The 26,714-nt window shown below is 39.9% G+C and overlaps 1 protein-coding gene across 4 annotated transcripts in view; it reads left to right on the plus strand.

Moving 5' to 3' along the window:
• Positions 1 to 9,831: 9,831 nt before the first annotated feature.
• Positions 9,832 to 26,714, plus strand: part of ZC4H2 (zinc finger C4H2-type containing) — a 67,450-nt gene continuing 50,567 nt past the window's right edge. For 2 of the 4 annotated variants that reach the window (XM_032393824.1, XM_032393825.1), the window contains exon 1: positions 9,832 to 10,051. In XM_032393824.1, the coding sequence (XP_032249715.1) occupies positions 9,999 to 10,051 (53 nt within the window). In that variant the 5' untranslated portion in view covers positions 9,832 to 9,998. The remainder of the gene's footprint in view (positions 10,052 to 26,714) is intronic. The other 2 variants (XM_032393828.1, XM_032393826.1) reach the window with 2 other exon arrangements.

Raw genomic sequence — 26,714 nt, forward strand, 5'->3', positions numbered from 1 at the left:
AAGAACCATGAGAGATGATGGACTCTGAAAAACAAACTGAGGGTTCTAGAGGGGAGGGGGTTGGGAGGATGGGTTAGCCTGGTGATGGGTATTGAGGAGGGCACGTTCTGCATGGAGCACTGGGTGTTATGCACAAACAATGAATCATGGAACACTATATCTAAAACTAATGATGTAATGTATGGGGATTAACATAACAATAAAAAAATTTAAAAAAAAAAAAAATGAAATCTTACCATTTCCAATAATGTGAATGGAATTAGAGAGTATTATGCTAAGCGAAATATGTCAATCAGAGAAAGACAATTAGCATATGATTTCACTCAATGTGGAATTTAAGAAATAAAACAGAGGATCATGGGGAAGGGAGGGAAAAATAAGACAAAATCAGAGAGGGAGACAAACCACAAGAGACTCTTAACTATAGGAAACAAACTGAGGGTTGCTGGAGGGTTGTGGGGGGGATGGGGTAACTGGGTGATGGGCATTAAGGAGGGCACATGATGTAATGAGCGTTGGGTGTTATAATCAACTGATGAATAACTGAACTCTACCTCTGAAACTAATGATACACTATATGTTAATTAATTTAGAATTTAAATAAAATAAAATTAAGAAAAGAAAAAAAATGTTTCTTGAATTCCTTTGTTCCTTCCTTGAATACTTCCCCCTAAGAAACCCAAATCATCCAAATCATTCTCCAAAAAGCATATCTTAATTTAAAGAAAGCAAACTATATTAATTAAATTTTTAGTCTTCAATAGAGTTAGTGTATTAATTTTTTATCTGATTTATGATAAAGTTGAGATGCATTTTTATGTGCCAGTGTACTATATGTAGGGTTTATCTAACATTATTTGATTAACATGAATAAAAGATCATGTGATCAATGTGTATAGTAAATTGATGGCCATTTTATAGGACCAGGAATATGATTTCTCTATTTTTTTAAAGATTATATTAATTTATTTGAGAGGGAGAGAGATAGTGAAAGCATGGGGGGTGGGCATGGGGGGTGAAGAGGGAGAAGTAGGCTCCCCACTGAGCAGGAAGCCCAACTTGGGGCTCAATCCCAGGACGCCAGGATCATGACCTGAACCAAAGACAGTTGCTTAACCGACTGAGCCACCCAGGTGTCCCATGATTTCTCTGTTTTTAAATGATGTCAGAAATTTAAATTTTTTGAATGTTCAATTTTATGACATATTGGTGATATGGCTACAATAGGCTCAATCCTTCCTTTCAATCCTTAGGATTTAGAGGAAAATGGGAACCTGACTGATGTGGGGCTAGGCTGCCAATGGTGGTAAATAAGATGATGACAAGAAGTTTATTGAAATATATCCATCTTATAATAGCAAATATTTCTATATTGCTTATTATGCCAGTAACTGGAACTGGTTTTAAGCCAGTTCCAAATATTAACTCAACTTAATTCTCTTTGCAACTCTAAAAGGTAGTTATAATTACTATTATCCACATTTTCCAGATAAGAAGAACAAAATTCAGAGAAAGCAAGTGATTTGTCCATAAGTCAAACAAAATAAACATATTGGGGCACAGACATGCAGCCTGACTGCAGATTCTGGGTGTCTCAGCACTCTGCATACTGCCACCTGTGCTAAGAAAGGAAGGGATATATGGGGCAGTCATATAAGCTGTTTTTGCCTTATATTCAGGGAGGGACAATGACTCCAACCTTCATATTATATGCTGCTCTGTTTTGAGATTTCTAAGTGAAACCTCTATCGTTGTCTTCTTATGCATAAATCAAGACAAACTATCATTTTTCATGCTCTGCTCCTATTTCTATTCACTAAATTCTCTCTGAATTTGGGGGCACAAAGCAACTCTGAGAATTAGGAGAAGTGGAGAGGACAGTAAATGTATTAACAGATACTGAATGCCTACTATGTATCAGCCACTGTGCTGGGTGTTTTTCAAACCTTATCTTTTTTCATTTAATCCTTAAACAGCTGTATGAGGGGGAGGAAGGACCTATGGGTGGTTCCAAGGTGCCCCAAACTGAGAAAAATGTGAGAGGACCCTGGTAACATTCAGCCCTTCTAGAAGCCTAGCTCCATACTTGGTCCTGGAGATATAAAGCAGGCATTTGGTAATGAGGGTCTGAAGGTGATCTGAGCAGTTTGTCATCCTTAAAGACGTAAGAATTAAAGAAAGAGGGAGGGCTGTTGTCAGTTTCCTGAGGGAGAAAGCAGAAAAAAAGAAGAGATTTGATGTCAATACCTTGGGGATTGCTTCTATTTTGAAGTCAGGGGGAAGAAAAGGAGCAAAGGAGGAGAAATGCACTCAGAGAAAAAGGCAGTAAGAGCTGTGCTGTGGCTTGAAAGCCAAGGGAAGGAATGACAGTTCAGTATGATGTCACTCTGGGAACATAGCTCTGACCATCTCTCTGGGCAGCAACATAGATGGAGCCCAGCAACAAGCCTGCTACTCCTCTACCACAGAAGCCAAATGAGAACTAGGACAGGTTGCAGCAAAAATGAAACATATAGATGAAAGCATTTAGTAGAACAGCAAACATATTCACACACAGGTGAACACACATGTCGGAAAATTCTGACCATTACCAGCTTATGTGTTTGGAGGGCAATATCCAAGGAGTAAGAAAAGTGACAAATATAGTTATCCAGCTCTTTTGTCTACCCAGCAATCCTCAAATATAGTCAATTACAGCATCATAGAATCCCAAAGTGATTAACTAGAATACCAGACCAGCTAGTCTAACCATTTTGTGTTAGAAATGTTGGAAACATAGAGAAGGAAACAGACCTGCATAGGTCACACAGAGAGTTAATGGTAAAGCTGGGCAGAGAAGCCAGTTCTCCCTCCTTCTCTCCTTTGCATGATTCAGAGTAAATGAGAAATGAACAAGGAAAGGAATGGTGGCAAATGTTCCCAGTAAGTTGATGAATTTTTAAAAGTATATGTGGTAAAAAATAGAATCTCAGAATGTTATTAATAGAGCAGGCCCTGGAGTTCATCATCTACTGTAAGGTTATTTTACAAATAAGGAAACTGAGGCCCAGAGAGTGCTTGGCTGGTTAGTGGTGCAGCCAGTCCCTCAACACAGCTCTCCTGCTTCCTTACCCTGCCCCTCCATGGAAGCTAATCCATACAGATTTAGAAAACCTGCATACATTTAAGAAATAAATACAACAAAGCAGTTGTCCACATGATTTCCTCACCTGTCCTAGTCAGAATACAAGTGCTGTGGGAACAAGCACGTAGGAGAAAGTTCAAAGAAAGAGAGAATGACTGTATACTTTAGAACAGGATAAACAGGAAAGAGCAAGGGCAGATGGCTTAAATGACTCACATCTACTGGGAGTTGGAGGAATGGGTGACACAGGGAAACAAATAAGAGAGGGCCCTAGGTTCACATCTTGTTGGGCTTAGAAAATGGGGCTTTTAAGCATGTACACTCTGTTAGATATTTTCTTTTATGTTCCAAGGTACATTAGAGAATGCCATCTTATCATTCTAAAGATGGGAAAACTGAGACCCAGTAGGGGAAGGGACTTTCCCAAGACACAGGGAAGCAGTGTGAAAGGTGGGATTTAAATCCAAGGTCATAGGCTCAGTAGTCAGTGTATCTTTTTCCTTTAGTTCTGGAGGAAGCTGATGAATGCTTACTAAGAAAATTCAGTAGAGGTTCACTAGGCTACTTTTATAATAGGGTTTTTCACAATAGAGTTTACAGACTTGGAGTGAAGCTTCCCTATTCTGACAGCATTTCTTTATACTCTGCACTTTCTTTTGGGGGATTTAGGTCAGTGACATTGGGTAGGTGAGAAAGGATAGAGGAGCCAGAAAATTCAGTGACAAAAAACCATCAAAAATAGCAAGAATCTCAGCTGAAACATTGCCGGAAAATACCTAGCACAATCCATGTAGGCAGATGCAAATTATATGCTAATCACCCACAATTCCCATCTCCTGAGGGAATCTTGAGTAAGTTTTCAATTACTCCCCTCCCCCCCCCACACACACTATAAGAATTATTAGGCCAGATTAATTGGAGACATGGAGAACATAAACATTTCTGTGAAAATGGGATTGCCTATCTCTGCTCCCAACTTACTGGTTGACCCCAGACAGGTCAATTACCATTTCTGATCTTCAGTTTTTCCATATGCCACATGTGGGAGCCCTTCTATATCTAATATCCTATGGTTCTCTTCCATTCTTCCCTGTCTCAATGAATGGCACTACCCTATTATCCACTCTAAAAATCTAGGAGTCATTTAAGATGCCCTATCTTTCCCTCTATACTTCTTTATCCAGTCCATGAGCGAATCATACCAGTTCTGCATCCAATAATATGTTTCCAATCAGTCTGTTTTTCTTCATACCTACTGTTACTACCCCAATCCAAGCCACCATCATCTATTTCCTGGATAACTGCAATAGCCTTTCAATGGTTTTCCTGCTTCCACTCTTGACCCAATACAATCTATTATTCTCACAACAGTCAGAGTGATCTTTAAAAACTAGATCATGGGACACCTAGGTGGCTCAGTCTGACTTTGGCTCAGGTCATGATCTCAGGGTCCTGGGATGGAGCCCCGCATTGGGCTCCACACCCAATGGGAGGTCTGCTTGTCCCTCTGCCCCTCCCCCTGCTGGTGCTCACATGAGCTCTCTCTCTCAGATAAATAAAATCTTAAAAAAATAAAAATAGAAATAAAAATAAAACTAGATCATGGACTCCACTACTTAAAACCCTCAATGGATGCCATTGTAATTAGAATAAAATCCAAACTTCTCACTAGGGTTTACAAAATATTATCTCTGCCTATCTCCTCAATCTACTATGGCTCCCCTCAATCAGCCAGAGTCCTGCTTACTTTCTTTCATAGATCAAGCATGTTTCTGCCTCAGGACTATTACACTGGCTGTTCCCTCTGCCTGGAATACTCTTTCTTCAGATCATTGCATGACTGATTCCTTTTCAGGAATTCCTTTTCGGTGTCATCTCTAAAGAGAACCCTTCCCTGGCCATTCTACCTAAAATATTACACTACTCTAATTCCATTGTCTTCTTTTAGTTTGTTTATTGGCTTTATCTTTACCTAAAATTATAATTTTTTTCTTTTCCATGATTATTGTCTTGTTCCTCCCACTAGAATGTAAACTTCATGAGGACAGGAAACTCAGGGAAACAATAGAACATAATGGTTAGGAGCATGGCTTCCAGAGCTAAACTGTCTAAATTCAAATCTCAGTTCTGCCACTTATTAGCTGAGTGACTCTGGGAAAGTTACCTAACTTCTCTATGCCTTAGCTTGCTCTTCTATAAAATGGGGATAATAACAGTAATACTTCTTTGAGTTGTTGCAAAAATTAATCTGAATACATGCAAAGGACTATATCCTCAGTATCTAGAAGAGTGTCTGGCATGTAGTAGGTGGCCAAGAAATATTTGAAGGCTGACTGCATGAATGAATCCTTGATGCCTTCTATTCCTTCCCTCCTTTCCTTCCTAGTTTCCTTTGGGAAGATTTTCTCTGACTATAACCCTGCCATCTGCCCAAGACTAAGTTTGTTCCCCTGTTATGTCTACTCACAGAACCCAGACTTCTTCCAATTCCTAATTGCTGGGTATAGCTATATATTTGTATGTGATCTTTGTAATATAACTGGTCTCTCTCCAAAAAAACTTCAAGCTTGCTGAGGGCAGGGCCTATGTTTGTTATATCTATTATGGAATCTCGTCTGCACACCATAATGCCTGACATAATAGGTACACAATAAATATTTTTTAGCTGAATGACCCAAACACTTTGACTCATTTTTCTCTAAGAAATGCTACTTAAGAAACATGATTTGAGGGGTGCCTGGGTGGCTCAGCCATAAAGCGTCTGCCTTCAGCTCAGGTCATGATCCCAGGGTCCTGGGATCGAGCCCAGCATCGGGCTCCCTGCTCGGTGGGAAGCCTGCTTCTCCCTCTCCCACTCCCCCTGCTTGTGTTCCTTCTCTCGCTGTGTCTCTCTCTGTCAAATAAATAAAATCTTAAAAAAAAAAAAGAAACATGATTTGAGAAACTTAATAAGTACTTGGCAGCACTTTTTGAAAGGCAATTCAGATTTAAAGTTGTTGTTGCACCTCTGCCTCCTCTTTTTGTTCAGTTCAGTATTGAAGCACAGAAAAAGATACATGAATTCAAACATTTTGGCCTCTACTCTTAATTCTTGATCTACTTCCTGAAAGCATCATGTCAACAAGCAACTGGCTGGCTTCTCCTTTGCTAATTCCTTGCATTTTAATGGTATTCACCCCAACATTCCTTGCCCTTCTTACCTATGTCTTACTAGTAAGGACAATGTTGGTCCTGATAGGACTAAGTTTGTTTTTCCCCGCCACCCCAAATCAATCAGTTTTTCTAATAAAATAATGCATTAGAACTCACCGCTAGCACAGCTCCTATATATTCTCTCATCCATTACAGACTTCTAATCAATTGAGAGTTATTGAACACCTACTATAGGAAGGCTACCAGCTTGGCTTGAAGGTATTGTTTTAAGTACTGCTTCAGGAGAAGGGGCAGAGGGCTATAATTTCTTTCTATTCCCCTCTCTTATCTTTAAAGTTTTCCTTCCCTTCCTTGCTAGCCTGGTTTCTTACAACTCAGTAAACAGCAGGTGAGATATCTGTCGTTAAAGAGGTCAAGAAGCCAAGATAAACTCATAGAAGTTAAGAGGCTTAAGAACCCTTTCCTTGATTGTTTCTTAACATATATTGCATGGATACCTTGATTGTTACACATAGCACAAACCTTCCAAGCTTTAGGTGCTCCCAAGATCCCTCCTTCCACATTAACTGTAATTTCCTTTTAATGTCTATGGATTGGGGGCATAGGACATACTTGGCCCTCCGTAGGCTCCCCATATTGGAGAATACCATCTGGCTAAAGTAACAGAGACATTGGATTCCATGGGGACCACAGCAGCTTGATAAAGGCATGTGGGGCTACAGGAAGAGCACAAGGTCCTGAGTTAGGAGTCCTGTTTCTGTGTCAGATGGGGTGGGTGACTTTGGACAAGTCCTTTGCCCCTCTTGGCCTGTTTCCTTGGTTTTAGTGAGGTTTGAAAGACAAGATATTTGCAAAATTACTTTCAAAATCAGACTGTGAAGCTATTAATACATTTAATTTAAACAGATGCAAAGCCACATCTAGACCCTTACCAGATATGTGAACAGAGCAAGATTAAGATTCAAAGAGTAAGTGGATAGTGAAAGAAGAAACATTAGTTTTAAAATCTCTAAGGAAATTCCTAAATTGCTTCCCACACATTACCAAATGCACCTTCCATTTCTCTTCAAACCAGAGTTAACTCATATTATAAAGCAATTTATGTTTGACATAAGTACATACATCTAAGACCCCATTTTACTTTTGATCTCCATATTTTTTCATACATACACCCTTTTTAATCTCCAACTAACTTGGTCCAACCTGAGCCCAGGCTCTAGCTTTGTAACTTAACATGTGGCCTTGGGCCAAGCCACTTTCCTTATATGAGTCAGTTTTCTTCCTTGTCAAAGGGGATGAATCTACTTACCACCTTCATAGTGGTTGTGAAGATCAAATAAGGGACTGCACATGCACCTCTCAGCACAGTAGCTGATACAGGCCAGACATTTACACGGACTTGTTCCCTTTACCCTCCTCTTATAAGACAGGGCTGGGCCAATTCTTGCCTCTGGACTCTATGGTAGGGTAGCTCAGACCCACAGTCTTTGTGACCAACTAACTGTATAGTCTTCAAATGCTTGCTAGTAGCACTACATGACAGGGATCTTCAAGACCATGAAAAAAGTATTAGACAACACCTTGAGAATTTCCTGGTTGTGAAAGGTATGTCTGGGATCCAAAGAAGAGAAGGGCTTTATTTTTTTCCCTAGAGAACTCTTTAAATCAGTGTGGACATTCCCAGAATGTCCTGAGATTTATATTCCACTAACTTTTCTCTAGCACCTAAAAAATATCAAGCCCTGTATTCTGCACCATTGGGGATGTTTTCATTGAGTACTCACAACAAGCCCTTAAAGTGGGGCTAAATAGGTTCATTTTTCAAATGAGAAAACTGAGGCCCAGAAAAAGAAATAACAAGCTCAGAGAGAGTTCTGATTCACTTTAGTTGGGAGTGAACCAAATTCCTCTTTTTGTCTGAAGCCCAGCTCTCTGGGCCTGTGCTCTGAGAGTAACTATTTCTCACATACTCTCATCGCCTCTAAATCATTTTCCACTTTGCCCCTAGAGTCACCTTCCTAAGAAATCCCTGCAATCTTATTACTCCCATGCTTTGAAACATAAAATAATTTGGCATTATTTGGCACACAGTAAGCATTTAATAAATGTATATTGAATAAATGTGTGGCTATATGATTAAGTCCAAATTCTTTAGTGTGACATTCAAGGTCTTTCACATTCTTGCTCCAACCTACCTTTTCTACATACTTTTCCCACTCCTCTTTCCCATCTCCACATGCCATGTTATGAACCTTATACCTCGACACCATGGCCCACTTTTCCTTTCCTTCCTATATCTGTTGTGCCCTCTCCTGGAAAGTCCATCCTCCTCAATTGTCTGGCAAATTCTCAGTCACTTTTTGAGACCTATTTACATCTTCTCTGCTCAGGTTACACCTTATCCATTCCTGTATTATGATAGAATACTGCACTATAATTAATGGGCCACCTTACAGTCTCCCGTTCCTCAAAGCCAAGGACTTGTTTTTATTTATTTTTGCCTCACCCAGTGACCTCCCCCCCACCAGTACCTCTTTCATTGACTGGCAAAATCTGTCCACAATAGCCAAACTGTGGAAGGAGCTGAGATGTCCTTCAACAGATGAATGGATAAAGAAGATGTGGTTTATATATACAATGGAATATTACTCAGCCATCTGAAAGGATGAATACCTACCATTTGCATCGCCATGGATGGAACTGGAGGGGATTATGCTAAGTGAAATAAGTCAATCAGAGAAAGACAATTATCATATGGTTTCACTCATATGTGGAATATAAGAAACAGCACAGAGGATCATAGTGGAAGGGTGGGAAAACTAAATGGGAAGAAATCAGAGAGGGAGACAAACCATGAGAGACTCTTGACTCTGGGAAACAAACTGAGGGTTGCGGAAAGGGAGGTGGGTGGGAGGATGGGGTAACTGGGTAATTGGCATTAAGGAGGGCACCTGATCTGATGAGCACTGGGTGTTATATACAACTAATAAATCATTAAACACTACACCAATTTGAATTAAAAAAAAAGAATAAAAAGATCTGAGCTCAGTAACTGTTTTTAGAATGAATGGAGGGCTGGAAGGAACTAGGTCACTCCCCCATTCCCCCAGCTTTAGCAGCTGCTCCCTCCTTCCTCCCCCGCCTCTTCTCTAATCCCACCCCCCTCATCTCCATCTGAATGCCAAAGCCACTAATTCCCCTGCAGCAGCCAGAGCATTCAACATCTCAAAAGAGAATTCTTCTGCAGGGTTTCTCTCCAGCGAGAAAGCGTCCACTAATTAGGGACTCCTGGTTATCTTTGGGGAGGGGGTAGGCATAAGGGCCCCGGGAATGGAAGGGTGTGAGTACGTCTCTTATCTCTCCAGTTGCCTTCTGGGGTATTTTTTCCCATTTTTCCCGCATGGGCCAGACGAATATCCTCGTTCCCTTGAACACCTCACAACCTTTGACATAATTATCTGTGACAAATTGATTTAAAACGTGACAGCAGGAAGAGAAACAGGAATGTCTCGCTTGGCCTTCTGGGAGTTGTAGTCCCGCTGGTCCCTGGGCTGCCTGGCTGGTCCAGGAGCTGCGGACTACAGCTCCCAGGGCTGCTCTGAATCCCTACCGCACAAGCTCAGAGCCCCATGCCCGGAGGCGGTGGTTACGTTGTGTCTATTGTATCCCTGGTCGTGTGTGTTTGTACATTTCTCGGGACGTGAAATTGAGAGTGAAAAGCATGGCAGATGAGCAAGAAATCATGTGCAAATTGGAAAGCATTAAAGAGATCAGGTAAGTGGAACATTGCAGCGCCCTCTCAGACCCCTTGAGGCCCCCAAAATACCCCGCTGCGGGAGAGAGCTGAGTTACCTACGGAAAGTATCTATTGTTAAGCTACTTGTGGAGAGGGACGGGAAAGGAACACATTCACGGAATTCAAGGATAGGAGGGAGGCTGGAAGGTGTCGGGACTGAGGCTAGCGGAGAAACTGACCAAGAGAGACCTCTTGCCAGATGTCAGAGAGAAAGCCAGATGGAGACACACGGGGGTTGGGGAGGACGGGGTGGGAGTGGGCGGTGGGTGGTAGTGGTGGTGTTGGTTCCAAGACAGCTTTTTTCATCTTGGGGTGGTAGTTGGGGGACAGCATTCTTAGATCCATTATTTTTTTAGGGTTTGTTGGCTCCATGGTGTATGTGACTCCTTGCTCTTTCGGAGTCAAGATTTTTTTCAGTCTCCTGATCAACTTCAGGACCTAGAGCTCAGGCTAGCCTTTTGAGAGCAAAGTCCAGCACACTGGGGCTGGTGGTGGCCGCCAGGGACTGAGAGCTGGGGGTGCAGAAGTATCCGGCAGGCTGGGACTGGTAGGACGGCAAGCACTCGCGCGTGTTTATTTTTTGCATTCACACATTCACCACCTTCTTCCTCTCCTACCCGGTGCTCTGTAAGGGGGATGGGAGCAATGGAGACGGGGGGAGGCGGTGGCTGTGCCAGATGGTGGGAACTCAGCTGCAGCTCTAAGGTGCCAGAGGTGAAGGGCAGGCCAGCAAAGTGGGAGTTGCCTGCGTACTGACCCTTTCCTTCCAGGCGCTGCTTTGGCAAGGTGATGATGTTGTCCTTGCTCAGAACACAGTATCGCCAGGCAAGTAGACTGTCTGGGATCGCACCAGGCTTTCCTTCACCTACTCTGCTTTGCCAGAACCAGTCCCCCTCGCCGGCCCCAGCTTCCACCCTCATTTTGAGGGTGGCCTGGGTTGGACAGTCTCCCTTTAGTGCTTTCATGGAACCTGGGGGAAAGGATGTGGATATCAAGTGTGTCTCTTTAAGAAATAAGACTTTAGACCAAGAGACTTAACCCTTGGAGTTGATGTCTTTGGTGAAACTCACACATGTAGGTGGTATAGGGAAGCACTTGAGCTTTTTTGTCCTTTGGAGGGGTTGCATCTCTACTTCTGCTGGGGTGAAAAGGGAAGGGAACTATTATTTATTGAGCACATGGTATGCCAAGTTCATTGACCCACTATTGCTTATTTCAGCAAGAGTCCTGAGAGCTTCCTACACCTCATTACAACTGGGAAAATGGAAGGTCAGAACATTTAGGTAACTTTCCCAGAGTCAAACAGCTTGAAAATGCCAGATTTTGACAGGAACCCAGTCAATTTGTGTGCAGAGGCGCTGGTTTTCCCACTCTATCCCACAGAGGGTCTAGGAAAGGCTGGGGGGGTGGGCGGTTATGTTGCAATATTTTTCTGCAAAATCATAAGGAAATAAGGAGTGAGATACTTTGGTGTGTCAGAAGGCCAGCTATCATAATAACAATATAGCTAATAAGAAGCTTAGGCCTGCAAGTGAAGAGCCTAGATTTCTGTTCTTACTGGATTTTAAAGAAACCTCTTTCCCACCCCAAAAGAAGGTACAGTTGGGAGAAAGGGAAGTAACCCTTCCCAGTGCAGACCACATGGGGAGCCTTTACCCTTACCATTATAAGTCAGGCATTCCTACTGCTAGCTGGGATGGCTACATCAGTGGCCTACAGAGAGGGCTGAGCTCCCACCAGCAACCAGCAGTAACAAGGAGCCCCTTGCAAACCTGGAGGTCAACCAGAGACCCAGTGGAGAACCTGGACTTAAACTGCTCACTTGCTGCAAAAGGAACATGTCAGGTCTGCATAACCAAAAGTTTTAAAAGAGATCCATTGTCCAAATATAATTTTTAGAAAAATCACTTGCCATACCAAGATTATCAATTTAAATGACAAGAGAAAGTAAACCCTTGTGAACATTGAGATGACACAGATGTTAGAATTATCTTACAAAGATTTTGAAGTATTCACTAAGTGATTGCAACACACTTAAATGATAAAATCAAATATCTCAGGATATAAATAGAAAGTCTTAGCAAGGTTATATAAAACATAAAGGAGAACCAAATAGAAATTTGTGAACTGAAAAAATACAATAGCCAAAAAAAATTATACAAACTGAGTGGATGGGCTCCACAGCAAGATGGAGAAGATAGGAAAAAAAATAAGACAACTTAAACATCAAACAGTAGAAATCTCACAATCTGAACGAAGGAAAATTAGATTCCAAAAAAATAAGAAAAAAGAAAGAATTAAGCAGAGCCTCCAGGCCTGTGGGACTATAACAAAAGATCTAACATTTATGTCAACAGAATCTCAGGAAGAGAGGAGAAAAATTCAGGACTAGGAAAGTACTTAAAGAAATAGTGGGTAAAACTTCCCAAATTGAGCAAAGGACATGAACCTCCAGATTCAACAAGCAAAACAAACACCATCAGGATAAATGTGAAGAAATTCACACCAAGACACATCATAATCAACCTTCTGAAAACAAAGGCAAAGGAAAGATCTAGAAAGCAACCAAAGAGAAACAACACTTTACCTATACCTTCAGGGGAAAAAATTTAGAAGACAACAGATTTCTCGTCAGACACTGATGAGGCCCTAGCAGAAAGTGACACATTTTCCAAGTGCTGAAAGAAGAGAATCATGAATCCTGAATAAAATCCCAAATGAAACCCCAAATCCTATGTCCAGTGATAATATCCTACATGAATAAAAGGATTAATCAAGACATTTTAAAGTGAATTGAAGCAGGGAATTTACCAATAGGAGGTCTACCTTATAAGAATGACTAAAGTAAGTTCTTCAAACACAAAACAAACAATAAAAGGAATTTTGCAAGGAAGAATACAGTGAGCAAAAGCATGGGTAAATACAAGAGAAGTCTTTTCCTCTTGAGTTGTCTGAATTATGCTTGATGATTTGATCAAAATTTATCACACTGTCTCATGCAGTTCTCAGTGTATGTAAACACTTAAGACATTCATGTCACAAATAGGGGAGTGTAAAGGGAGGTGAGGTTTATATTTCACTTGAGCTGATACAATGATGACATTAGATGACTGTGATAAATTATGTATACATAATGTAATAATGAGAAGAAACACTAAAAAAGCTGTACAAAGGGATACACTCAAAAACATTATAGATAAATCAAAATGGAATTTAAAAAATGTTCAAGTCACCCACAGGAAAGCAGGACAAAACAAAAAACAAAAAAACAAAAACAAAAAGAACAAAAACTAAAACCAGATAGAACAAACAGGTAACTAAAATGGCAGGCTGAGCCTTAACATATCAATAATTTTGTACATATAAATGGTCTAGACACCAATGTGAAAGAGTGGATTTAAAAAGAAAACAATCCAACTATATACTATCTATAAATAAATGCACTTCAAATATAATGATATAGGTAAGCTGAGAGTAAAAGGAGGGGAAAAGATACCATGGAAACTTTAAAAGAAACCAGGAGCAGCTATGTTAATGTCAGATAAAGCAGATTTCAGAGCAAAGACAAATCCCAGGAACAGAGTGGGATATTACATAATGAGAAACGGTCAAACCACCAAGAGGACATAACAATTCTAAATATGTATGCCCCAAAAGTCATTTAAATTAGCTTGCTTTAGACAATTTTACAGTAATATACAAAGGTTACATCACTTGGTTTAAGAATTTAAAGTGGGGAAAGTACTATAAATACATACCTGATGTTCACACATGGGACGGGTAAACATGTATGGGGGGGGAAGAAGGAGGGAGCAAAGGAAGGGGTAGAAGGAACTGGAGAAAGGAGCTCACATTTGTTGATCACCTAATTTCAGAGCTCTTGGCTCATTTATATTTGATTGTCCTAGTGGAAATCTGTGGTAGGAATTATTATCCCCATTTTACAGTAATGATACTGAGGTTCAGAGAGGTTAGATAACCTATCTATGGTCACACAGCTAAGAAAAGGAAGAGAGAATACATCCTCCTATTCACATGGCATACGCATTTCAACAAATGCTGATACTCTCATTAACTATTATTTACAGTTCTTTAACTGCTCTAGTCTCAAATCCCTAGAAGGTATGAGCAGAGCAGCCTATTTCTGTTAAAAAATAATAATAATGTCACTTCTGAGCTTAAGTAGCAGTGATGATGGCAACATCATCAAAAGACCTGATTAAGACAAGCTGGAAGCTAGACAGACCCCCCAGGCCCAGGCCCAGAAAGAAACTCATTCATACTCAGTGTTCATGCATACAAGTGGCAGAATTTGAAATGGGAAATGTTTCAGGAATAGATTCTCCAACCACAGACCATTCCCTACTCCTGACTCTGACCACAGGTCCAGCCCTGTCTTTTCTCTCAATCCCAACCACATTCCCAATACTGTGCTTCATAACATAGCCCCCAAATCTCACACTGGTCTGTTTTGCCAACCCATTCGTTAGGCTTTCAGTTGGTGGTGAAGGAACATGCAGATATGTAGAAAGGGGACAGGGAGAATAGAACAAAAGAAAGGAGATAGAAAAGAGGGAAGAAAAGAAGCTATGAGGCAGAGAAAGTGAGTGCAGCCATCACTAAATGAACCAGAGCCCTTCACCAGCTCCCCAGATGCATACTAATATCTCCTTATCATGCACATTCCATTCATACACACACATTACATCCAACCATGCCCTGGTGCACACATATCTATACACAATGAGTTTTCCCTGCTTAAGAAAGGAAAACACATTTTGGAAGTATAAACAGGTGTACCTCATTTTATTGTGCTTTGCAGATAGTGTTTTGTTTTGTTTTGTTTTTTGTTTTTTTTACAAATTAAAGGTTTGTGTCAACCCTGCATCAAGCAAGATTTTGGGTGACATTTTTCCTATAGCATTTGCTCACTTCATGTCTCCATGTCATATTTTGGTAATTCTTGTAATATTTCAAGCTTTTTCATTATTATTGTATTTGTTATGGTGATCAGTGGTTAGTGATCTTTGATGTACTATTGTAATTGTTTGAGGGTGCCATGAACTGCACCCATATAAAATGGTGGACTTACTCAGTAAATGTCTGTTCTGACTGCTCTACTGCCCAACTGTTTTTCCATCTTTCTCCAACTCCTTGAGCCTCCCTATTCCATGAGACACATCAATATTGAAATTAGGCCAATTAATAAGCCTACAATGATCTCTAAGTGTTCAAGTGAGAGAAACACATCTCTCACTTTAAATCAAAAGCTAGAAATTATTAAACTTATTGAGGAAGGCAAGTCAAAAGCTGAGATAGGCCAAAAGCTAAGCTTCCTGTGCCAAACAGTTAACTAAGTTGTGAGTGCAAAGGAAAATTTCTTGAAGGAGTTGAAAGTGCTGCTCCAGTGAATAATAAGAAAGAAAAACAGCCTTATTGCTGATATGGAGAAAGTTTTAGTGGTCTGGTTAGAAAATAAAACAAGCCACAACATTCCCTTAAGCCAAAGCCTAATCCAGAGCAAGGCCCTAACATTTTTCATTTCTGTGAAGGCTGAGAGAGGTGAGGAAGCTGCAGAAGAAAAGTTTGAAGCTAGCAGAGGTTGGTTCATGAGTTTTAAGAAGCCTTCTCCATAACACAGAAGTATAAGGTGAAGGCAAGCACTGATGTAGAAGCTGCAGCAAGTTATCCAGAAATGTAGCTAAGATAATTAATGAAGGTGGGTACACTAAACAACAGATTTTCAATGTAAATTAAATAGCCTTATATTGGAAGTAGATGCCATCTAGGACTTTCATAGCTAGAGAGAAGTCAACACCTAGTTTCAAAGCTTCAAAAAACAGGCTGACTCTCTTGTTAAGGGCTGATGCAGCTGGTGACTTTAAGTTGAAGCCAAGGCTCATTTACCATTCTGAAGATCCTAGTGCACTTAAGAATTATCCTGAATCTTTTCTGCCTGTGGTCCATAAGCAGAATAACAAAGCCTTGATGAGAACACATCTGTTTACAACATGGCTTACTGAATATTTTAAGCCTACTGTTGAGACCTACTATTGAGAAAAAAAAATGATTCCTTTCAAAATATTGCTACTCTGACAAGATACCTGGTCATCCAAGAGCTCTGATGAAAACAAACAACGAGATTAATGTTGTTTCCATACCTGCTAACACAGAGTCCATTATGTAGCCTATGGATCAAGAAGTAATTTCACCTTTTAGATATACATTTTCTAAGGGCATAGCTGCCATAGATAGTGATTCCTCTGATGGATCTTGGCAAAGTAAATTGAAAACCTTCTGGAAAATGTTCATTCTAGATGTCATTAAGAACACTCATGGTTTATGGGAAGTAGTCAAAATATCAACATTGACAAGAGTTTGGAAGAAATTAATTGCACCCTCATGGATGACTTTGAGGGGTTCAAGACTTCAATGAAGGAAGTAACTGCAGATGTAGTAGAAATAGCAGGAGAACTGAAATTAGAAGTAGAACCTGAAGATGTAACTGGGTTGCTGCAATCTCATGATAAAACTTCAACAGATGAGGAGTTGCTTCTCATGGATGAGCAAAGAAAGTGGTTTCTTGAGATGGAATCTACTCCTGTGAAGATGCTGTGAAGATTGTTGAAATGACAACAAAAGATTTGGAATAGTACATAAATATTAGTTGATAAAGCAGCAGCAGCTTTTGAGAGGATTGACTCGTTTTGAAAGAACTTCTGTGGGTAAAATGGTATCAAACATCATCACATGCCACAGAGACATCATTCATGAAAGGAAGAGTCAATTGATATGGCAAACTTCATTGTCTTATTTTAAGAAATTGACAAAACAACCACACCTTTTGCCAACCATCACCCTGATCATTCAGCAGACACCAAGATCAAGGCAAGACCCTCCACTAGCTAGAAGATTATGACTCATTAAAAGGTCACATCATGGTTAGCAGTTTTCTAGCAATAAAGTATTTTTTAATTAATGTATGGGCATCTTTTTTTAGACATAATGCTATCGTACACTTAATAGACTACAGTACAGTGTAAACATAGCTTTTTATGCACTGGGAAACAAAAAAAAAATATTGGCTCTCTTTATTGCAATATTCACTGTATTGTAGTGATCTGGAACAGAATCCACAATATCTCAGAGACATGCCTGTTTTGTGGTGTGAAGTAGATTTCCTTAAGTGTAAGTTTCTGTTCTGGGTCCTCTCTTTTTCTTTCTTTACACATTCTCCTGGGTGACCAGCTATACTCTTATGACTTCAGATATTACCTTCAAATCCCCAATCTCTATCCCCCTACCTTCCTTCCAAACTTCAGCCCAATACATCCCACACTGCAGTGGGTTTGTCCACCTGGTTGTTCCACAGATGCTGCTTAAGTTGGCCAACTCTTATGACTTTGTCTCTCCCTACCCCAGTCCAGGTTCTGGTTTAATGCCATTATTCTCCAAATATAACTATTGAAACCTAAATGTCAGTGTTGCTTACACTTTCTTTTTTACAAATTGTCTCTGACTCTTAGCAAATCCTACTGTTTCTATGTTTGCCATATGGGTTAAATTCCTGCCCCACCCTCCACTTCCACAATAACTGCCCCATTTTATGCCTTCATCAAGACTGAACTGCATGTTTGTAATTCTACCTATAGAATTACTTTCCTGTCTTCATTCTCCTTCCTTGTATTCAATGCCATCCACATTGCTATAAGAACTATCTTCCTAAAGCATTGGTTATTATTATGTTCTCTCTCAAACACATTTATCAACTTCCCATTGCCTATAGCAATATTTTTCAAAACACAGGTCATGAACAATATGTTTCATGAGAAAATTAATCAGTTGTCAGTAGCATCTATAAAATATTTTTAAAATATTTTTATTATTCTTTTATTTAATGCAGTTAGCCAACATATGGTACATCATTACTTTCAGATGTAGTGTTCAATAATTGATCAGTTGCGTATAACACCCTGTGCTCATTACATCATGTGCCCTCCTTAATGCCCATCACCCAATTACCCCTTCCCCCCACCGACCTCCCTTTCAGCAAGCCTGTTTCTTTCCTATAGTTAAGAGTCTCTCATGGTTTTTCTCCCTCTCTGATGACTTATCACTCAGTTTTCCCTCCCTTCCCCTACAGTCCTCTGCACTGTTTTTTATAATCCACATATGAGTGAAACCATATGATAATTATCTTTCTCTGATTGACTTATTTTGCTCAGCATAATACCATCTAGTTCCATCCATGTCCATGTAAATGGTAAGTATTCATCCTTTCTGATGGCTGAGTAATATTCCATTGTATATGTATACCACTTCTTTATCCATTCATCTGTCAATGAACATCTTGGCTCTTTATACAATTTGGCTATTGTGGACATAGCTGCTATTAACATTGGGGTGCAGGTGCCCCCACTGCATTTCTGTCTTTGGGGTAAGTACCTAATAGTACAATTACTGGGTCGTAGGGTAGCTCAATTTTTAACTTCATGAGGAACATCCATACTGTTTTCCAGAGTGGCTGTACCAGCTTGCAGTCCCACCAACAGTGTAAGAGGGTTCCCCTTTCTCTGCATCCTTGCCAACATTTGTTGTTCTTCTGTTATTGTTAATTTTAGCCATTCTGACTGGTGTGAGATAGTAACTCATTATGGTTTTGATTTGTATTTTCCTGATGACAAGTGATCTTGAGCATTTTTCAGGTCTCTGTTGGCCATTTTTGTCTTTTTTGGAGAAATGTCTGTTCATGTCTTCTGCCCTTTTCTTGACTGGATTATTTGGTTTTTGGGTGTTGAGTTTGATAAGTTTGTTATAGATCTTGGATACCAGCCCTTTATGTGATGTGTCATATTCAAATATCTTCTCCCATTCTATAGGTTGCCTTTTAGTTTTGTTGACTGTTTCCTTTGCTGTGCAGAAACTTTCTATCTTCATGAAGTCCCAATAGTTCATTTTTGCTTTTGTTTCCTTTGCCTTTAGAGACATGTCTTGCAAGAATTTGCTGTGGCCAAGGTTGAAGAGGTTGTTGCCTGTGTTCTTCTCTAGGATTTTGATGGATTCCTGTCTCACATTGAGGTCTTTCATCCATTTATAATTTATCTTTGTGTATGATGTAAGAGAATGGTCAGTTTCATTCTTCTGCATGTGGCTGTCCAATTTTCCGAGCACCATTTATTGAAGAGACTGTCCTTTTCCATTGGATATTCTTTCCTGCTTTGTCAAAGATTAGTTGACCATAGACTTGAGGGTCCGTTTCTGATCTCTCTTCTGTTCCATTGATCTATGTGTTTGTTTTTGTGCCAATACCATGCTGTCTTGATGGTCACAGCTTTGTAATATAGCTTGAAATCAGGCATTGTGATGCCCCCCAGCTTTGGTTTTATTTTTCAACATTCCCCTGGCAATTCAGGGTCTTTTCTGGTTCCATACAAATTTTAGGATTGGTTGTTCTAGCTCTGTGAAAATTGTTGATGGTATTTTGACAGGGATCACATTGAATGAGTAGATTGCTCTAGGCAGCATAGATATTTTAACAATATTAGTTCTTCTAATCCATGAGCATGGAATGTTTTTCCATCTCTTTGTATCTTCCTCAGTTTATTTTATAAGTGATCTATAGTTTTTAGATTACAGATCCTTTACCTCTTTGGTTACTTTTATTCCTAGGTATCTTATGGTTTTTGGTGCAATTGTAAATGGGATCAATTCCTTGATTTCTCTTTCTTCAGTCCCACTGTTGTTGTATAGCAATGCAATTGATTTATGTGCATTGATTTTTATATCCTGCCATGTTGTTCAATTCCTGTATGAGTTCTAGCAATTTTGGGGTGGAGTCTTTTTGTTTTCCACATAAAGTGTCCTGTCATCTATGAAGAGTGAGAGTTTGGTTTCTTCTTTTCCAATTTGAATGCCCTTTATTTATTTTTATTTTCTGATTGCTGAGGCTAGGACTTCTTGTACTATGTTGAACAACAGTGGTAAGAGCGGGCATCCCTGTCATGTTCCTGACCTTATAGGAAATGCTCTCAGTTTTTCCCCATTGAGAATGATATTTGCTGTGGGCTTTTCGTAGATAGCTTTAATGATATTGAGTTATGTTGCCTCTATCCCTACTCTTTGAAGAGTTTTAATCAAGAAATGATGCTGTATTTTGTCAAATGCTTTTTCTGCATCAATTGAGAGGATCATATGTTTCTTGCCTTTTCTTTTATTAATGTACTCTATCACGTTGATTTTTTTGTGAATGTTGAACCACCCTTCCATCCCAGGAATAAGTCCCACTTGTTCGTGGTGAATAATCCTTTTAATATACTCTTGGATTCTATTGGCTAGTATCTTGGTGAGTATTTTGGCATCCGTATTCATCAGGGATATTGGTCTGTAATTCTCCTTTTTGTTGGGGTCTTTCTCTGGTTTTGGTATCAAGGTAATGCTGGCCTCAAAGAATGAGTTTGGAAGTTTTCCTTCCATTTCTGTTTTTTGAAACAGCTTCAGTAGAATAGGTATTATTTCCTCATTTAAACATGTGTTTAAATATTCCCCTGGGAAGCCATCTGGCCCTGAAATCTTGTTTTCTCAGAGGTTTTTGAATACTTCTTCAATTTCCTTCCTGGTTATGGGTCTGTTCAGATTTTCTACTTCTTCCTGTTTCAGTTTTGGTAGTTTATAGGTTCCTAGATATGCATCCATTTCTTCCAGATTGCTTAATTTGTTGCCATATAGTTGCGCATAATATATTCTTAAGATTGTTGGTATTTCATTGGTATTGGTCATGATCTCTCTCCTTTCATTCATGAATTTAGCAATTTGGGTGTTTTCTCTTTTCTTTTGCATAAGTCTGGCCAGAGGTTTATCGATCTTATTAATTCTTTCAAGGAACCAGCTTATAGTTTCATTGATCTGTTCTACTGTTCTTCTGGTTTCTATTTCATTGAAATTGCCTCCAGTCTTCATTATTTGTCTTCTCCTGCTTGGTTTAGGCTTTATTTGCTGATCTTTCTCCAGCTCCTTTAGGTGTAAGGTTAGCTTGTGTTTTTTGAGATTTTTCTAATTTCTTGAGAGAGGCTTGTATTGCAATGTACTTTCCCTCTTAGGACTGCCTTTCCTGTATCCCAAAGATTTTGAACAGATGTGTTTTCATTCTTATTAGTTTCCATGAATTTTTAAAATTCTTTCTTTTTTTATTTAAATACAATTAGCCAACATATAGTACATCATTAGTTTTGGTGAAGTGTTCAATGAAAATTCTTTAATTTCTGTGTTGACCCATTCATTGTTTCATAGGATTCTTTTTAACCTCCATGTGTGTGAGTTCCTTCCAAATTTCCTCTTGTGATTGAATTCATGTTTCAAAGCACTGTGGTCTGAAAATACACAGGGAATAATCCCAATCTTTTGGTATCAGTTGAGACCTGATTTGTGACCCAGTATGTGATCTATTCTGGAGAAAGTTCCGTGTGCACTGGAGAGGAATGGGTGTTCTGTTGTTTCAGGATGGAATGTTCTTCATATATCTGTGAAGTCCATCTTGTCCAGTCTGTCATTCAAAGTCCTTGTTTCATTGTTGATCTTCTGCTTAGATGAGCTGTCCATTGCTGTGAGTGGGGTGTTGAAGTCCCTTACTATTAATTTATTCTTATCAATATATTTATTTACTTTGGTTTTTAATTGGTTTATATAATTGGCTGTTCCCATGTTGGGGGCATAAATATTTACAAATGTTAGGTCTTCTGGTTGGATAAACCCTTTAAATATGATATAGTATCTCTCTTCATCCCTTTCTCCAGTCTTTTGTTTAAAATCTAATTTGTCTGATATGAGGATTGCTATCCCACCTTTCTTTTGAGGTCCATTAGCATGATAAATGGTTCTCCACCACCTCACTTTCAGTCTGGAGGTGACTTTCGGTCTAAAATAAGTCTCTTATAGACAGCATATAGATAGGTCTTGCTTTTTTATCCAGTGTGATACCCTGTGTCTTTTGATTGGAACATTTAGCCCATTTACATTAAGAATAACTATTGAAAAATATGAATTTATTGCCATTGTATTACCTATAAAGTCCCTGTTTCTGTAGCTTGTCTGTTTCTTTCTGGTCTGTGTTACTCTTGGGCTCTCAATTCGACTACAGGATCCCCCTTAATATTTCTTGAGGGCGGGATTGGTGGTCTCATATTCCTTCAGTTTCTGTCTGTCCTGGAAGCTATTTATCTCTCCTTCTATTCTGAATGACAGCCTTGCTGCATAAAGTATTCTTAGCTGCATGTTCTTCTCATTACTAGTACCCTGACTATATCATGCCAGCCCTTTCTGTCCTGCCAGGTCTCTGTGAATAGGTCTGATATTATTCTGATGTTCCTCTCTCTGTAGGTAAGGAGACTTATATCTCGAGCTGCTCTAGGAGTTTCTCTTTTTCTCTGGAATTTGCAAATTTCCCTGAAATATGCCTCACTATTGTACGTCAGGATGTTGATCTATTTTTATTGATTTGGGGAGGGGTCCTCTCTACCTGTTGGACATAAATGCCTATTTCCTTCCCCATATTAGGGAAGTTCTCACCTATAATTTGCTCAAATATAACTTCTGGCCTCTGTCTTCACCCTCTGGCACCCCAGTTAATTTAACATTGGTATATTTCATGGCATCATTGATTTCTCAAAGTCTGTTTTCATGGGCTATTAGTAGTTTTTCTCTCTTTTCTTCAATTTCCTTTCTTTCCATCAACCTGTGTTCTAGATTACTTACTCTCTCTTCTGCCTCAGTCACCCTAGCTGTTAGAGCATCCAATTTAGACTGCATCTCAGTTATAGCATTTTTAATTTCAGCCTGATTAGATCTAATTTCTGCACTATGATATTCTCTAGTGTCTTTTAATGCTTTTTCCAAGCCCAGCTATTAACTTTATAATTGTTATCCTGAACTTCACCTCTGACATCTTATATCCATATCAGTTAGGTGTGTGGCAGAGAATATTACCTCCACTTCTTTCTTTTATTGCAAATTCCTCCTTCTAGTCATTTTGCCCAGAGAAGAATGGATGAGTGAGTGAACAGAATCAAAAATATCAACCATGACCCAAGCAAAATATTCACTAGACAAATCTGAAGCGGTCAGAAACCAAAACAGAAAAGCAAATAAAAACAAAACATTAAAAAAAAAGAAACAAAAATAAAGTTGGTGGGGAGAAAGAATATAATCTCACAGGGTGGAAAAAGCAGGGTGATCCACTTATTCCTGAATGAGTTTTGGTCTGTGTGTTAGAAGACACTAAAAATCCCAATATTGCAAAGAAACCTATATATATATGTATATATAAAATTGAATAGATCGAAAAACAGCCAAAAATGAAGCATATATCTATAAACTGTGGATGTAAGAAATAAAAGTTAAAAAGCAACTTAGAAACAAAGTGTTGACAAAATTAGAAACTAGTTGAAAAGTGAAAAAAAAAAAGAAATGGAAAATTTTAGACTGAGAGATAAACGGATCATGAGAAATTCCACAAGTTCTATATGCTGTTTTCCCCTAGCGCTTGATTTTTACAGTCTTGTGGGATCCGTAAATTTGTTGTGCGTGTGTTCTTCCAGTTGGTCTTCTGAAGGAGGGACCTGCTGTGGTACTTCTCATGTGTCTTTGCCTGGACAGCTTTGCACCACCCTTTTGCTGGGGGGGGGGGGGGGGGTGGGGTCAATAGGAGCTGGTGCTCTGCCTGGCTTTTGTCCCCTGAAGGCTTTCTTTGCCTGTTTAGAGGATCAAAATAAAAATGGCCATGCCCCATTCTCCAGCCCCAGAGTTGAAAGATCACAGTCCCCTTTATTTAGTAAACCCTCTGGGATAAAAGGTCTTCACTTTCTTTTGTGTCAAACTCCATAGAATGTGCGGTGCATGCCCACAGCAATCTTCCCAGGGGTTGTCTGAGGGCCTTGCATTACTGCCCTTTGTAGGGCCCTGGTGCTAAGAGCGGTCCTGGGATAGTGCACATTCCCACTCTGCCCCCCCCCCCCCAGCTGAGTGTCTCCGTACTGTTGTTTACAGGACCACTACCCTGAGAGCTGTTGCCTGGTCATGGGCACACCTATCCCACCCCTCCTTATATTCATATCAATTAGATCTGTGGCAGAGAGTATTACCTCTGGTTCTTTCTTTTGTTGTGAATTCCTCCTTCTAGTCATTTTGCCCAGAGTAGACTGGATGTATGAGAGAACAAAATCAAAATTATCAACCATGACCCAAGCAAAATACATATCAGACAAATCTGAAGAGGTGAGGCCAAAAAAGAAAAGAGAAAGAAAAAAAAAGGAAAAAAAGAGGGAATATAATCTCCCAGGTGGACAAAACAGGGTGATCCACTTGCTCCTACATGTATTTTTTTTATTTAAATTCAATTAGCCAACATATAGTACATCATTAGTTTTTGATGTAGTGTTCAATGATTCATTAATTGCATATAACACCCAGCAATCATCACATCATGTATTTTGTTCTGTTTGTTAGAAGACATTAAATCCCAAAATTGTAAAGAAAGCAAAAAATATATATATATATATACATATATACATATTTTATATATATATATATATAATTTGAATACATTGATAGGAAGCCAAATATGAAGAATATATCTATAAAATGTAAAGGTAAAACTGAAATTTTAAAAAAAGACTTAAAGGGGCGCCTGGGTGGCCCAGTCGTTAAATGGCTGCCTTTGGCTCAGGTCATGATCCCAGGGTCCTGGGATCAAGCCCCGCCTCAGGCTCCCTGCTCCGCGGGAAGCTTGCTTCTCCCCCCTCTCCCACTCCCCCTGCTTGTGTTCCCTCTCTCACTGTGTCTCTCTCTGTCAAGTAAATAAATAAAATATTTTTAAAAAATAAAAAAATTAAAAAAGACTTAAAAACTAAGTGCTGATAAAATAAGAAACTTGTAAAGAAAAAAAAGAAAAGGAAAAATTTAAACTGAAAGATAAAAGAATCATGGGGAAAAAATATCAAATTCTGTATACTATTTTCCCCTAACGCTGGAGTTTTGCAGTTCTGTGTGCTCTGTAACCTTGGTATTTGCCTGATGTTCCAGCTGGTCTTCTGGGGGAGGGGCCTGCTGCACTGAATCTCAGGTGTGTTTGCCTGGGCGGAGTTGCATTGCTCCTTTCCAGGGACTATGCTCAGTGTAAGCTGCTCCAGGTTGCTTTATGTGGCTTTTGTTCCCTGAAGGCTTTCTGAGCTGCTTTAGGGATGAAAACAAAAATGGTGGCACCCCAATCTCCAGCCCCAGAGCTGAAAGATCAGGGCCCCCTCTCTTCAGTAAACCCTCAGGGAAAAGCAGTCTTCACTTTTGTGTGCACTAAACTCTGCAGACTACTGCTGTGCGTACCCTCACTGATCCTCCCGGGGGAGGGAGGGTCACAGAGGGCCTGCCACTTGCAGGGCCCTCACACTGAGAGCAGTTGCCCAATCATTGGTGCTCCCTGCCCCCACTCCCAGGGGAAGGAGGAGGGTTGCCACGTTTCTGCCCTTTGCAGGGCCACCACATGGGGAACGGTCACCTGATCATGCCACAGCTTGTGGTTTATGGCAAACCGAGATGACAGCCCACTCCTGGACTTGCTGACCAGAGCCGATTTCCCTGCTCCAATGCTTGGGAACTCTCCCAGCTCAGGCACCCCCATTCTTTCTGTTACCCTGAGAATCCTAAGACCACACTGTCCCACCTAGAATTCTGCCCTGCTTCGCCACCTGAGCACCTTTCAGGCAGGGACATCTCTCACTGGAGCAGACTTCTAAAAGTTCTGATTTTGCACTCAGGGGCTATATCACTTTCTGGTAACTGTCTTATGGAGGATCCCTCCCCCCCACCCTTTATCTTCCAATATATCCTCCGTGATTCTCTTCTCCGCACCTCCTACCTTGCAAAAAGTGGTTGCTTTTCTATTTGTAGAATTCCAGCAATCCTTTTCTTACATCTTAGGTTGAATTCATAGGTGTTCAGAATGATTTAATAGATATCTAGCTAAATTCAAGGGACCAGATGAAATGAGGTCCCCTACTCTTCCACCATCTTGTCCCAGTCCTGTAAAACATTTTTTAAAATAACAAAATATGATAGAAAATATCATCATATATACATAAGAAATGGTAAGTATTCTTTTCAGAAACTTTTGTTTCAAGTTTTTATCTATGTATGTGTGTATTGGGTCACACTATGAAAATCATTTCTTGCTGTAGGTCATTTCTTACTGTATGTCTACTGGACAGATATTTGCATACATTTGTTGCATTCATGCCCCTCTGCCCCACATGTCTGGCCCAGACCCACATTTCCAATCTTACCTGCTACTACTCCTTTTCATTCAACCTCTCCTTTATCTACATGAACGTTCCTTGCTCTCTTATACACTTTTATTCCCCCAGGCCTTTGCCAATGTCAATCCCTCCTTGAACACCCTTCCCTCATTCCAAGCCTGTAATTCCTAATCATTCTTCAAGGAAGACCCAGAACAAACCCCACTTCTTGTCCAAAACCTTCCAAATTCGCCAGTCCAAATGGATCACTACCTTTTTGGGCTCCCACAGGAAGATTTATTATTGCACTCAGGTTATTCTGTCTTATCAAGTTTTGAATTGGCATGTATCTCCTTTCCTTTCT

The sequence above is a fragment of the Phoca vitulina genome, unplaced genomic scaffold (assembly GCF_004348235.1).
Source record: "Phoca vitulina isolate PV1807 unplaced genomic scaffold, GSC_HSeal_1.0 scaffold77, whole genome shotgun sequence".
NCBI classification, from domain to species: domain Eukaryota; kingdom Metazoa; phylum Chordata; class Mammalia; order Carnivora; family Phocidae; genus Phoca; species Phoca vitulina.